This window comes from Empidonax traillii, unplaced genomic scaffold (assembly GCF_003031625.1).
Source record: "Empidonax traillii isolate 1590-97213 ecotype Southwest subspecies unplaced genomic scaffold, ASM303162v1 scaffold696:size366466, whole genome shotgun sequence".
Lineage (NCBI taxonomy): Eukaryota > Metazoa > Chordata > Aves > Passeriformes > Tyrannidae > Empidonax > Empidonax traillii.
In genome coordinates, this window is record NW_020955889.1 from 46,786 (window position 1) to 59,751 (window position 12,966).

Here is a 12,966-nt window from a genome sequence, read left to right on the forward strand (position 1 = left end):
TACTGAACAGAACTGAAACTCAAGGTGGAGTCCTTCATTTTTAATGCATCTCCTGACTGCCTGGCACCTTACAGTTGTAATAATAATACTATTTTATTTTTTTTGCCCTTTTGCATTTTGCAAAGGATTATCATGATGTATAAAAAAGTCCATAAAGTAAAACTTCTCCTCCAGAATTTTTTTAAGGGGGATATCTCTCTTGCTGCACTGACGGGATAGAAGACCCATATTCACGACTGCAAGTTCTTTTCAGAGCCATTGACAAGCTTTGAGTCAGTCTCTCCTACCTGTCTCTTACCTGACTTCCCTGAGTCAATCTCTCTGTCATCACCAGATGGCTGAACATAGTTTTCTTTGGCAGTGCTGCCCCATCACAACTGTGAAATTGTCCCCATTGCTGAATGGGTTACATAGTTCCATAGAACATATACAGATACAAATCTCAAATCTGGTGGGGTTTTTTTGTTTGTTTGGTTGGTTTGGTTTGGTTTTTTTTTTTTAGGGAATGGAGGTGTGAGCAACAGGTTTATCTTGCATAAATCTATAGGCCACTGTGTGAAAGTCAATTTATAATGAATGTTTGGCATACAGTTCTCCAGTGAGTATGAATTTTCATATAGTAGCATTTAAAAAATTGGAATTTTAAAGCTAAGGCTAATCAAAACTTTTTTAAAAATTTGACCTGTACTAGGCATTGCCATCACTGCAGAAATTCACATCTCTTCATTATATTGGCACAAGATTACTTGAAGAATCATTCCAGGGCTTCAAGGGAGTTTTTTTGTTATTGTTAACAGTCTATTAAATGTATAAACCTTGATTTAAAATTAATAAGTGAAGACAATGCTATTGATGCCAACAGAATCAGGATTGTAGCTGTTAAATGTGGCAAATCAGAAACTGGAGAAATTGCTGCCTTAATCCAGGCACCTTTTGCCCACTGTTTGTCACGTTAATGCCCTTCTGTTTGATATTTACTTCTTTGGACATTGCTACCTCACTCCTTTTGCAAATTCATGTTAGCATTGATGTCATAAAGTAAGCAGAGTGAATGTGTGAAATTGCTTGTAAAATTATCAAATGAAATGAATAGCAAACATGATGACTTTTTTTTTAAAGTTGAATAAGGAAACTGTCAGCAATGATGCACTCCTGTAATGCTTACTAGAGCTGAACAGTATATATATAAGTCTGTGCAAAAGAGGCAGCTAGGCAGAGCTCAGGATCCTCAAGGCTTGCCATAGTTGCAGAAGAAAGAGTAGCAGCTCTTTCTGCAACTGCCACATATCACTTCAAAGTATAATAAGGTAAGATTTATATGAGCTATCAGTACAATTTATTTGAGAAAGCTGAGTGCATTGTCTGCATTGTGTTGCCCAAAGCTTGCCATAGAGGTGCAGATCTTTCAGCAAATTGGTGTTTTCTTCTGAGGTTATGCTCACTGATATTTGGAATTAATGTCATCATCATTCAAATCTTTTAATGTATGGAATTAGTTCAAAGAGAATTATCTGAAAAAGGGAAATCAGCAGTTTGGTTTGCAGAATTAACTGAAAGCAGGAAGATTAACCATAGAACATGAAAGACAAGCATTGCAGTAAGACTTTAAATGTGAGATATACAATTATTGATTTTTATATTTTTATCTCCTTTAGTATCTTCTGTAGAGATATTTAATTAATGTGAGTTTAAAAATATTGACTCCTTACAGATATTGCCTAAATATGAATCAACAAGGATTAAATTAGCAGCATGCAAACAAATTAAGTGGGTTTATATAGACACTGATTTAAAACTGTCCAAGACTGATTGCCACTCCATCACCCTCCTGGAGACTGGCACTCCACTTTTATTAGTTTGTCTCAAGCAACTATTATTTTCATATAACTGAAAGATCCAAAAAAGGAAATTTTATAGCACAGAAGTAAAATCAAAGTTTTTCAATAGTTACTGTGATTTTTGTCTAAAATTTAAGTTAGTCTTCCATCCTACTACGGAATTCCTTAGCCTAGAACTGTTGTATTTTACGTAACTTTTCACAAAGATTATAACAAGGTAGGTAAATTGGATCTAAAGTACCTGAAAAAGTAATTTATTTATAATTAGAAATCATAGCAGTTTCATGTCAATAGAAATCTATGTTATTCATTCATACATTTTCATATGAAAATATTTCCTTTTGTACTCCTGAAACATCATAATTTGTATTTTTAAACTGGAAATAGATACAAATCTGACTTTTTAAAGATTTTTTTGAAAACTCGATGAAATTAAGCTGGTTAAAATCGCACATAGGTACAAAAGATGTCTGTAGTAAAATATACTGGAAATACTAGCAAAATCAGGTTGAGTAAGGAAATATTCAAATAAATGTCTGACCAATATTTGAGAGAGAGATTTGCCACATATTTCTCGTGGTTAGAACTGAGATGTCTTAAATTTTTCATTTCCAATCAGAAAGAAATGAAAACATTTTCATTGGTCTAATATGCATAGGAACAAAATTCTTCTGTGTAAGATTAGCCTTAGTTTTCCTGCGCCTTGACAATAAGATTCCACACTTTTTAGCACTCTACACTGGTACCCTAAATAACTTTGAGCAAATGAAACCTTTCTTCTGATTGGGATATTAATTGATTAGCTGGCATAAACTAAGTAAATGTTATTTTGCTGATTATCTCTTTTTCTCTATAAAACGTTTGTGTTACCAAGAAGAAAATTAAAATTTTCTCTTTATAAACTGTTACTTCTTACTTTGCCAAAAACTGCTGTTGCTGGTTTGACTTACCAATAGCAAATAATAAATGAACAAAAAAACCTGACTAAATTTTTTAAGAACATATTTGAAAGGAGGTTAATAGCTTTCAAAAGAGCTTATTTTATTAATTAAGGTTATGTTACTTGACAATTGTATTAATTTCAAAAAACTTGAAATCTTTCTTTTTAGTAATCTCCCAATTTTGATTCTGAAAAATTTAGAAAGAAGCTGAGCATGCGTTTAAATTTAAATATACTCTTAAGGGACAAAGTTGCCCGTGGAACTGTTCACATCTGAAAGTCCTCTAGGCCTGAGACATAAGAGTTAGAGCCAAGATAAAACGAAATCACTGAATATATCTTTACTGACTACAATAACTTTGAATTACTTTTTAATAAGTTTTATATAAAAGAAAAACTTCTTGTATTTAATATTTCATTCCATCTCAGTGACTTGGGTTTATGGCTAATCTGGATCACGGTTTAAAAAACCTACAGGCAGCTGTAAACTAATTTTCTTTAGTTTTTCAGGCTACATGAAAGTATACCAAACTGCTAGCCTTCTATTAAGCACAGAATATTTACTTATGTATTGTGCAATAGTCAGACTTTATTTGGTGTTGAATTTAACTCACTTACAGCCATATCAGTGTGGGTGTCAATCAAACCATTTTTTTTTCCACAAGAGAGTCATTTCCCACAGAATTGGAGAGCTTTTGTTCCATTGCTGGAAGCCTATGAAATGTGAAATTATGCATTTTTAGTGATAAACATTGGATGTCAGTGTTGTACCACCAAATTACAGCTCCAAATGACACAGTGAAAATAAAGCCTAATACTATCCTTTAGGTTGTAATAAGACTGACTACATGACTGCTATGGTGTATGTTGCTACATACAGTAGCAGGGTATGTTATCTTCAAGTGAAGGAATCATCTCTCATATACCAGCACATTGCACAAGGCAGAAATGAATCTTCATGCACACTGATGAATAAATGAGCAATACTAGCAGTGGCTTCTGTGAAGAGGAAGAAACTGATTCCATTGCTTAATAGTAAAATCCATCAGAAAATCTTGTATTTTTGATACTGACACTGAGGTATTCTAGTAAAATGCTTATATTATTCATTAAGATTCTCTTAAAAATTTGGCGTCACAAAATGCCAGTAGCGATACATTCTTCCTAACCATTGATTATAATGCCTGCTAACAGTCAAGCTTTGCATCTCTAACTACAAGTTATTTTATAACAGATGGAAGAAACAGGTTTCATAAAAAGTCTGCTGTGAAGGGGCAGACTATTGGGGCAGAGTAGAAGTCCTACAGCAGTAAGATTTCTGTTGCAGGAGATTACTTTTCCAGAGATGTTCATATAGCCCCCTCATTTGCATTGCTCAGTGCAGAGACAACTGTAAATCTCAAGACAGAGTAATCTCCACCTTCATTACACATCATCTCCTCCAGTGGAGCCACAGAAAATTGGCACAGATTACACCAGGGAGGGTGTTTTTTGACTGGGACTTACTTTGCTACCACTTTACTTCAATGCGCTCATCTGTCCTATCTCCCTTTGTTTTTCAGAAAGTTCATAAACTTCCATAGGAAAATTTAACGGATGGCAGAAGGGCTTTTTCAAATACACAAGTATCAGCCCAAGTACATGATGAAACTATTTCCAGTGCCTTTTTGCTGATGTGAACTCACTGCAATTTCTATTGCCTTACAGCAGACTAATAATGTGATCCATAATGATTTTAAAGTTAGAATGAATGAGCATTTGCTATTCATCATTCAGTGAAGGAGCATTTAGCCATTGACTGAATGGCATATTCAATTACTTTGTGAAGGTCAAAATTACCTAACTAAATTTAAAATAATTCCCTCTTATATACTTTAGGTGTTCCAAAATAATTAAAACAAACAATATGTACTACTTCAATCTGTAAGTAGATTTCCTCTCATTTTTTCTTTATGCAAAGCACTTCTGAGTCTTTTGGTAATCAGCTGCTCATAGTCCCTTTTGCACAGCGTTTTGTGAGCCTAAAATGAGTAGCATTTCTTTGTTCAACAGGACTTGTCGTATAGGGGATCATATGTCAACAGACTAATACTACTGCATTAAATAATGAAAATTGCAGCACACATAGTCTGGGTATTAGAGAATGCCTTATTCCCATTGGGGACTACTAACTAAAAGTTATAACTGTACGACTGGCAGGAGAAAGCCAGTCACTAAAGTAAGTCAGGGAGTCACAGCTTAGCAGAGGATCACCAAAGCATTTGTACGGAATGTGATATTCTACTCTACATTGAATGTCACATTAAAGTCAATGAGACTGGTCAAGTACAGTGGGCACAGTGAAGACACATATAATAATGTGGTCATTTCTGTGATATGGTCAAAGCTAAAGATTGACTTGTAACAATAAGATTATATCCGGGATACAATATTTTCTGCTTTGTTTTATTACCATAAATATGAAGTAGAAACCCCATATCTCATATCTCCCACAAAGGCCCAGAATGGCAGCCCTTAGCAGAAATACACTATTATGTCAGTAGTACAACAAACAAAATTTGACATTTCACATCATGACTTGAACACAATTGAACACACACTACAGTGTGTGGTTAGGTATTCTTTTTTTGCCTAAGGAGTCAGACCTTTTAATAAGTCATATTAAGGCCAGAGGCCCACTGATGCCGTATCTGTTCTTTCAGGAAAACAAACAAACAAACAAACAAACAAACAAAACCCCCAAACTTTTAAAAGGAGGGTGGAGGGTGAGAAGGAAAGAACTTGGAGCTGCTAATGTGACTACCATTGACACAGATTTGCTTTGTTTTTAATCTAGTGAATGAGCTGGGAAAAATCACAGTCACACCAATACCCTTAGTTTTGCAATAAAACAATATTACAGATTTAGCGCAGGAGATAACAGACCTTTATCGTCATATTGCAAAAGAAAGTGAGGATGCAGTTGCTCTTAGGTCTCTTTGCATTCTAGAATACAGACTAGAGCCTAAAGACTGGAACAGAGACTACATTTTTTGAATGCCTATCCAATGCACTAAACTGTCATCCACTGAACATGGAGCCCATCCTTACAGGGTCTTAATATATATCTTAAAGTTTAGATCAGAATTAAAAATGTTTATTTTTTATGTAATTCATTCAGACATATGTAAAGATTATTACATTTTTCTTTGTTTCCTTCTGTTTTGACAGACAATGAAAATGAAAAGTGTTTATTTCGTTGCTGGGCTCCTTTTAATGATAGTTCAAGGCAGCTGGCAAAATCCTCTTCAGGATACAGAGGAGAAATCAAGGTAAATTCTTAAGATCAACCTTCTGGAAATACTTGGCCTGAACTTTGTTTTCTTACAGTTTGAAGCCAAACATACCATGACTTAAACATAGCTTTACACAGTGCTTATTCTACCATTGGAATTGGCAACATTTTTCAATATTGCACAGCACAGAAGTTTTGGGTATTAAAACAATAGCTGTTATCCAAGAAGACTGTGTAATTGTGCAGTATCCAATCTGCTATGTGGATTCATTTTACTAGACAACTAGTGATGAATTTACTTTCACTTTGTGACAGTAAAAAGTATTTTAAAAAGAAAAGTCAATGCACCTGTAGAATGTACTGTAACCATTGCCAGTTAACAATGTCTAAACTTTTCATAGATCATTCAAAGCTTCCCAGTCTGAACCATTAGATGAATCTAGACAGCTGAATGAAGTGAAACGTCACTCACAAGGCACATTCACCAGTGATTACAGCAAGTACTTGGACACCAGACGAGCTCAGGACTTCGTGCAATGGTTAATGAGCACTAAAAGAAATGGGTAAGCATTTTGGTCACACTGAAAGAGATCTCCATATATAGAACCAGCCAAATATCTAGCTGAATTCAGTTTTTTGGTATCAGCTTCCCATCACAGATCATGGATACTCCTTGAATAAAAAAAACAAAACAAAACTTTCCTATCCATGGATACTCTACTTCTGATGTTTCATTTGTGAAAAGGGAGCTAAAGTTTAAGTTTTTGTTGTCCACTGGTTACTTTACCAGTATCACAAGTATAAGTTGGCATGTTTTTTAAAATATACTTTGATTAAACACAAACTACCAAGCTGAGAGCAAGAATATGTAAAAGCATGTCAGTCTTGTGTTCTAGAGAAAATCTGTCCACAGAATCAAAAAATTGATTATATTAATTATTTTAAATCTCTCTGGAAGTCTTTAAAGTATAAAGGAACAATTTCTACACATTGTATTAATTTAAATTAATATGCATGAATATAATGAATATGATATTCATCTGTCAGTCATAGTTTTTTAGCATAACATGTAAATAATAACCAATAAAAGCTTATGCATGCTCTGCAGTGTACTGGTAGTAATGATCTAATGATTGTGGAATTACACTACAGCCAACAAGGACAGGAGGACAAAGAAAATGACAAAGTCCCGGACCAGCTCTCCAGGTATTCTATTTGCCACAACTTGTTACTCAAAATCAGTCTGAGATAATTTCCAATTAAACAAATAAAGAAAAATTAATATTCTTTACAATGTTACCATAGTCCAAGAAATATCTGTGAAAAGATATTATCTCACAACTGCTTTTCATAAGGAAAGTGGAAATGTCTCTATGTTATTTATTCCTGTACCTGTGTTCTACAGCTACATGCAGTAGATCCAAGGAATGCAATAGGATGAGAATACATTTCAGAAAAGTATATTCCAAATAAATGAGTAGAGAATAACATAAAAAGAATAACTTGGTACTGAAAAAAAGCTGGGACAAAGGAAAAAAAAAAGAGGAGGGAAAAGTTGAGGAAAAGAAAAACAGTGCGAAGACTAGAAAAGAAAATGGCCAGGCAACAATTTGCAGAGAGCTGATTAAACATGATTCAGTGTTCAGTCCTAACCACTCAGTCCTATGTTACATAAACCACGCATTACAGAAAGAAGAAAAGAACAAAACCTCCTGAAGGCCAGCCTTTTATTTCGTGACTGTGGTTTTGAGAAAGAGTTGGGGGGATTTGAAATTTTAAATAAACAAAAGAGAAATGAAGCAAGTGTTTTTGCAAGATTGAAATACCTATATTAGTTCTTTCTTTTCTGAGAAATTCCAAAAAAAGATAGCCCAGATCACAAAGATCCTTAAATTCACAGTGTCAGTATTAATAACAAATCTGTAATAATGTTTCAGCTTCACTGAAACAGCATATCTGAACAAAATTAACATTTCATTAAAAATGTTCCAAACAACTCTAGTTAGCATGCTGATGAAAAGTGCAGATGGTACTAAATTACGAGGAATGGTGAAATCCAAAGAAGAGAAAATAATAGAAAAGGATAGAGGTCCTGAAAATCGGGCAGAAATTAGCAAATTCTGAAATAGAAATGCTAGGGAAATTATTAGCGGAAAATATTCCATAATTTGTGTACTTCTTAGTGCAGTTGGCCTTCCCAAGTGTCAGTGTGACATAATTTTTATGTTGTATCAGGGAAAGAACCACAATGAGGTCTAAGGAGGGAGAAGGCAAATGTCTTTAATAAGATGGAGTTGATCAGGCTTGAAATTTTTCCAAGATTATGACTTGGTCAGAGTGATTATTAAAACAGGGTGTTCAAAAACAACTCAAAATGGAAATTTGAAAGGAATTAAGTCTGAATAGTTTGGCTAAGAAATAATGAAGAAGAAGATAGGAAGAGAGATGAATGGAAATGTTTAGGTTAACACAAGAGGTAACAAAAAGCATGTTTGTGTAATGCAATACAATTTCCATAGTTAATTAATCGAGCAGAAGACCATTCCAGTGCAGCTATAATTGCTTTCTGCACCTGAACTGGGTTGTTCAGAACTGATGCAGGAATCTGGACAAAACTATGTATTGCATAGTACAGACTGAACTGAAATATATCAAGAAATAATATATCAAGACCAATTTGAGGAGCAAAAAAAAATCCCTCCCTTGTAACAAATGCTAGTCTGACAAGTGGAAAATTTAAATCAATAAAGCTTTTTACAAAATATTAAGTTCTTAAGCAGACCTACAGTATTGCAGTATTGTTTCCTATTCTATTCTTACAGCAATGCCATCTCCAAGCGTCATGCTGAATTTGAGAGACATGCTGAAGGCACCTATACCAGTGATATCACCTCTTATTTGGAAGGTCAAGCTGCAAAAGAGTTCATTGCTTGGTTAGTGAATGGACGAGGAAGAAGAGAGTAAGAATCCATCCATTCCTATTACTAAATTTTGCCTTGCATTTTGGGTTAGAAATCATGTCTGATGAAACCTTGATGTGTTTTTGATCATTCTTGCTGTACTTCATGTTTTTCTTTTGTAATAGAGGATATTCTATGGGTATTCCAAATACAGATTTTAAAACAAACCCATTCAGTAGGCTGTTACACTCTAAAAGGTCAAGTTGTATTTAAGGACAAAACATCTAAATCTAAACCAGACCTTCCTCTACCCACCACCTTTCCCCCTTCACATGGCATTGTTTGCAGTCTCTTTAACTATCATTGAGATTATTCAAGTCAGTGTCATCTTAAATTACCTTCTCTTTTTTTATCCTTTTACAGTCAATCTTTTCCTCTGCAATATTTTCAAGATTAAATTTTTACCAGTGTCATCAGCTGTACATCATGTGCTGGTGATTGTTCCCAGTAGTAACTGATAACTTTTTGTCCTCTTCCTATGCTCCTCAGAGTCTCCCCAATTTTCTCCTGCCAAAATAACTATCATTTCCTATATCTTATTTTCCTTTTTAAGATGCCTCTAATTCTTTTGCTATGGTTTGCAGTTTCCTGGACACAGTGCTCCTCAGTTTTTACCTACCATGACTCTGATTTCTTTCATTTCTGTCTTGTTCTCCACATACTCATTGCAGATTTCTCAGTCCTTTTCACTTCATGTACTCATGACTCTACATTTCTTTTCATGATGGTCTTGCACTTATAACAGCATTACCTTCAGTCTCATTTTGTTTCCAGCCTTGCCTGGTTAGGAGCTACACCATGCACATGCCACTTCCCACCTTTTAACTGTTCTGTACTTATTTGTGCCTTTAGACTGTAAGCTCTTTGGGGCAGGGATTCCAGTTCATCCTCTGATTATATATTCTAACAGCTGTAAAGTACTATGTAAGTCTCTTGCACTATATAAAAGTAATAATAAATAACAATAATAAAATACAATCTGTAAGACAAGATTGTGTGTTTTAGTTAAGGGACTAAATAGGTAAAAAGTAAATTCCGTATATAAAGACAATTTCCTGAAAAAGAAATAAAACTGAGTTAAATAAATTAGGTAAGCTATACAGAGAAGGGAAAGGCTGGTTCCTCTTCCTAGTGATGTTTAGATTTGCACTTGCTTTTCTGTCACGTTTTATTTTCATGAGCAGAATAGGCTATTTCTGTATCTGTTTGAGAGAAATACAACCTACTGTGATGAACTGAACTTAGAAAACTAGATAGACAACTAAATGTAGACCAAGCTTCTGCTTTCCAATATTTAGTATTATTGTGGTTGAACTTGTGTACAGCCTTCCTTGAAATGAACCAGTCTGTCTTTAGACCCAGGGCCCAGTGTGCTTCAGCATCAGCCCACCTTAATGGAACCCATTAAAATCTTCCTATATTTGATGGCATGAAACAAGAGAAGAAAGTTTTCTAAAAGTCTTGACATACTGGTTTGCCAGTAAAAAAAAAAGAATAGAACAAGAATCAGGATCTGATTCCAAAAACAAAATGCTATATTCTATGATTTTTACAACAAACAAGCACATAGATTTTATACAGGTGTTTTAACTGAGCTATTTAAACCAACTCCCTCCCCCCCAAAAAAACCAACTAGAACTCAAGTCCAATTAAAACAGAAAAAAAGTGTGAAAATTTGACTATAATATTTTAGCAGTGATACTTCTTAAATAACAATTCTAATTAAATCTATTGATACCTAATCTGCATGGCATAAACATTGCACTGAGGTATGTTTTTGCATGTACAGCTTTTTCAAAATTACTAAAGAGAAATTTAGACTCACTGGAGGAACAGTCCTCTGTTTTGAAAGTAATGCCTCAAAAGATGTTCTGATATGCATCGTGCTGTACTGAGCCAGAATGTCAGGCTCAACCCTTAACTCCTTAAAATCATGGGAAATGTGCAGTGTATTAGAAACCTGTAATAAGGCCCTTTTAAATGGTTTGTATATTTTGATTTGCAAATTGATTGACAATTTCTTCCCTTCAAAGTTTCCCAGAGAAAGCTCTTGTGGCAGAAGAAATGGGTCGAAGACATGCAGATGGCACTTTCACGAGTGATATCAACAAAGTCCTTGATGACATGGCTGCCAAAGAGTTCCTAAAATGGCTAATTAACACAAAAGTTACCCAAAGGTGCCTGAATTTTATACTATACTTAATATACTGGGGTTTAAAAATTATTTGTCACATCTAAGGAAAATACTAATTTTTCTCTTAACTATTGAGGTATCTCTTACAAATTTCATTGCAGACAGATTAACAAGGGTAAGACACTAAACAGAACTCATTCAAAATATTATTCACATTTTGTATCAGTGGTCAACCTCTCTAATAGTTTCCTATTTAACTTGAGAGGAGTTTTGCCACTCCGTGTGACCTGAAGTAAGGTCATATTAGATTACTGAAAAATAAAACTCTGCTTTACATGGATCTTATAAAATCAGAAATATTTATTGCAAAAATTACACCAAATTGGTTGTTCTTTAAAGATGGTGGTATAGAACACTGCCTTAAAACGTGGCTTGTTTTTAGAGAACAGTGCTGTAATCTGAGTTCCTGAGAGTTAACTGTTTAAACTGCTTTAGTTTGCCTGTATATGTGAGCTCTGTGAACAGGTGAATATTTAAGAATTATTTGTTAAAGTTAACAAAGCATTTAAAAATAATAAAATGCCAACTCAAGGCACATGTGAGTAGCCAGATTTCTTTAAATGCTAGATGTCCACTCTGTAAAATTTAGTTAGTCTTTGCAGTACTGAAGCACCCAAAATGACTAGTTGATCTTGTAAATCTGAAAAAACAAATATTGTCTCAAAAGCTTTTCAAGGTATAGTTAAAATACAGTTTTTATTAACATAATTCTATTCTTGTGTTTGTAGTTTAGCATTGAAACAAACAATTTAGGAAAATAATCTATCAGAAAGTACTAAAAAGTTTTTCCTTTAGGAATAATTGTTTTCAATCTGTTATTAGAGGGAGGCATTAAGAGGTCTGTGGAACAAACATCTGCTCACTCTTAAACAGAAAAAATATGTTGCAAACATATTTAATAAATTTTGGGAGACTTGGAATATTTCCTAATTGTTCTGCTTTTTTCTTTTTTCTTCCCCAGAGACCTTTTGGAAGAATACCAGTAAAAAGGCAGAATAAAATGGGATGAATGAAGATCTTCATTGCATCAACTGCCAGTTATTAAGAGATTCTGAAATCTGTATTCTGTCATTTGCATTTGGTGTAACAAAGCTATGTCACCTTGCATGCCAGGAAATAATTGTATTATAGTTTAGTGTTGCCAAAGGTTTATATATGGAAAACCTGTTGTCTAAGGGATGGTTTTCTTAACCGTTTAAGACTGTGAAAGTTCCATATCTTTGTATTTTCCATTTATTAGGACTAAAGTAACTCCATTTATATTTAATGATAAAATTATTTTTCTAAAAGTTTACTTCTACACAAAAATAATTCAATCACCAATTATATGTGTTATTCATAAGGAGCTGGCAGTTACAAATGCCTGAGAAGTGAATATCCCTCTTAAAACCTTTGTTATAAAAAGGCTAAGCTTTAAGGATATTGAATTATAGCCTTAAATAAATTTTTTCAAGCTTCTTTTCTGTTGACTTTTCATGCGTATATCCCTTGTGCCTCTTTTCCCTCCATTTCATTTTATTCTAATATTTTAGTGCCACTGAGATCTTGAAAGTGGTTTGTTTGGAATGATAAAACAAACTCAACATTTTGTTCTGTCACATTTTCCTTGTAACGATTCCCAGGAAAGAGCTGTGTGAACTCTGAGTTACAAAGTTGACAAAGAAATCATGTGAGATGAAGCTAGAGGGGGAAACATGACTGAAGAGACAATTATTCTTCATTAGTAAATAAATCCTGGTTTCTCAGCAAAAGCAGGAAGA

The 12,966-nt window shown here is 34.1% G+C and overlaps 1 protein-coding gene across 3 annotated transcripts; it reads left to right on the forward strand.

The window, feature by feature from the left end:
* The first annotated feature begins 514 nt into the window (after window positions 1-514).
* Window positions 515-12,664, forward strand: GCG (glucagon). 3 transcript variants are annotated; one of them, XM_027899953.1, is made up of 7 exons: window positions 515-598; window positions 5,989-6,089; window positions 6,454-6,615; window positions 7,205-7,258; window positions 8,875-9,012; window positions 11,046-11,189; window positions 12,168-12,664. In XM_027899953.1, the coding sequence occupies exons 2-7, from the start codon at window positions 5,992-5,994 to the stop codon at window positions 12,190-12,192; spliced, it is 621 nt and encodes a 206-aa protein (XP_027755754.1). In that variant the 5' UTR covers window positions 515-598; window positions 5,989-5,991; the 3' UTR covers window positions 12,193-12,664. The 3 variants fall into 3 exon arrangements, with proteins under 3 accessions (XP_027755754.1, XP_027755752.1, XP_027755755.1); XM_027899951.1 differs by lacking the exon at window positions 515-598 and adding an exon at window positions 1,212-1,307; XM_027899954.1 differs by lacking the exons at window positions 515-598; window positions 11,046-11,189; window positions 12,168-12,664 and adding an exon at window positions 1,212-1,307 and having other exon boundaries at window positions 8,875-9,157.
* Window positions 12,665-12,966: the final 302 nt, after the last annotated feature.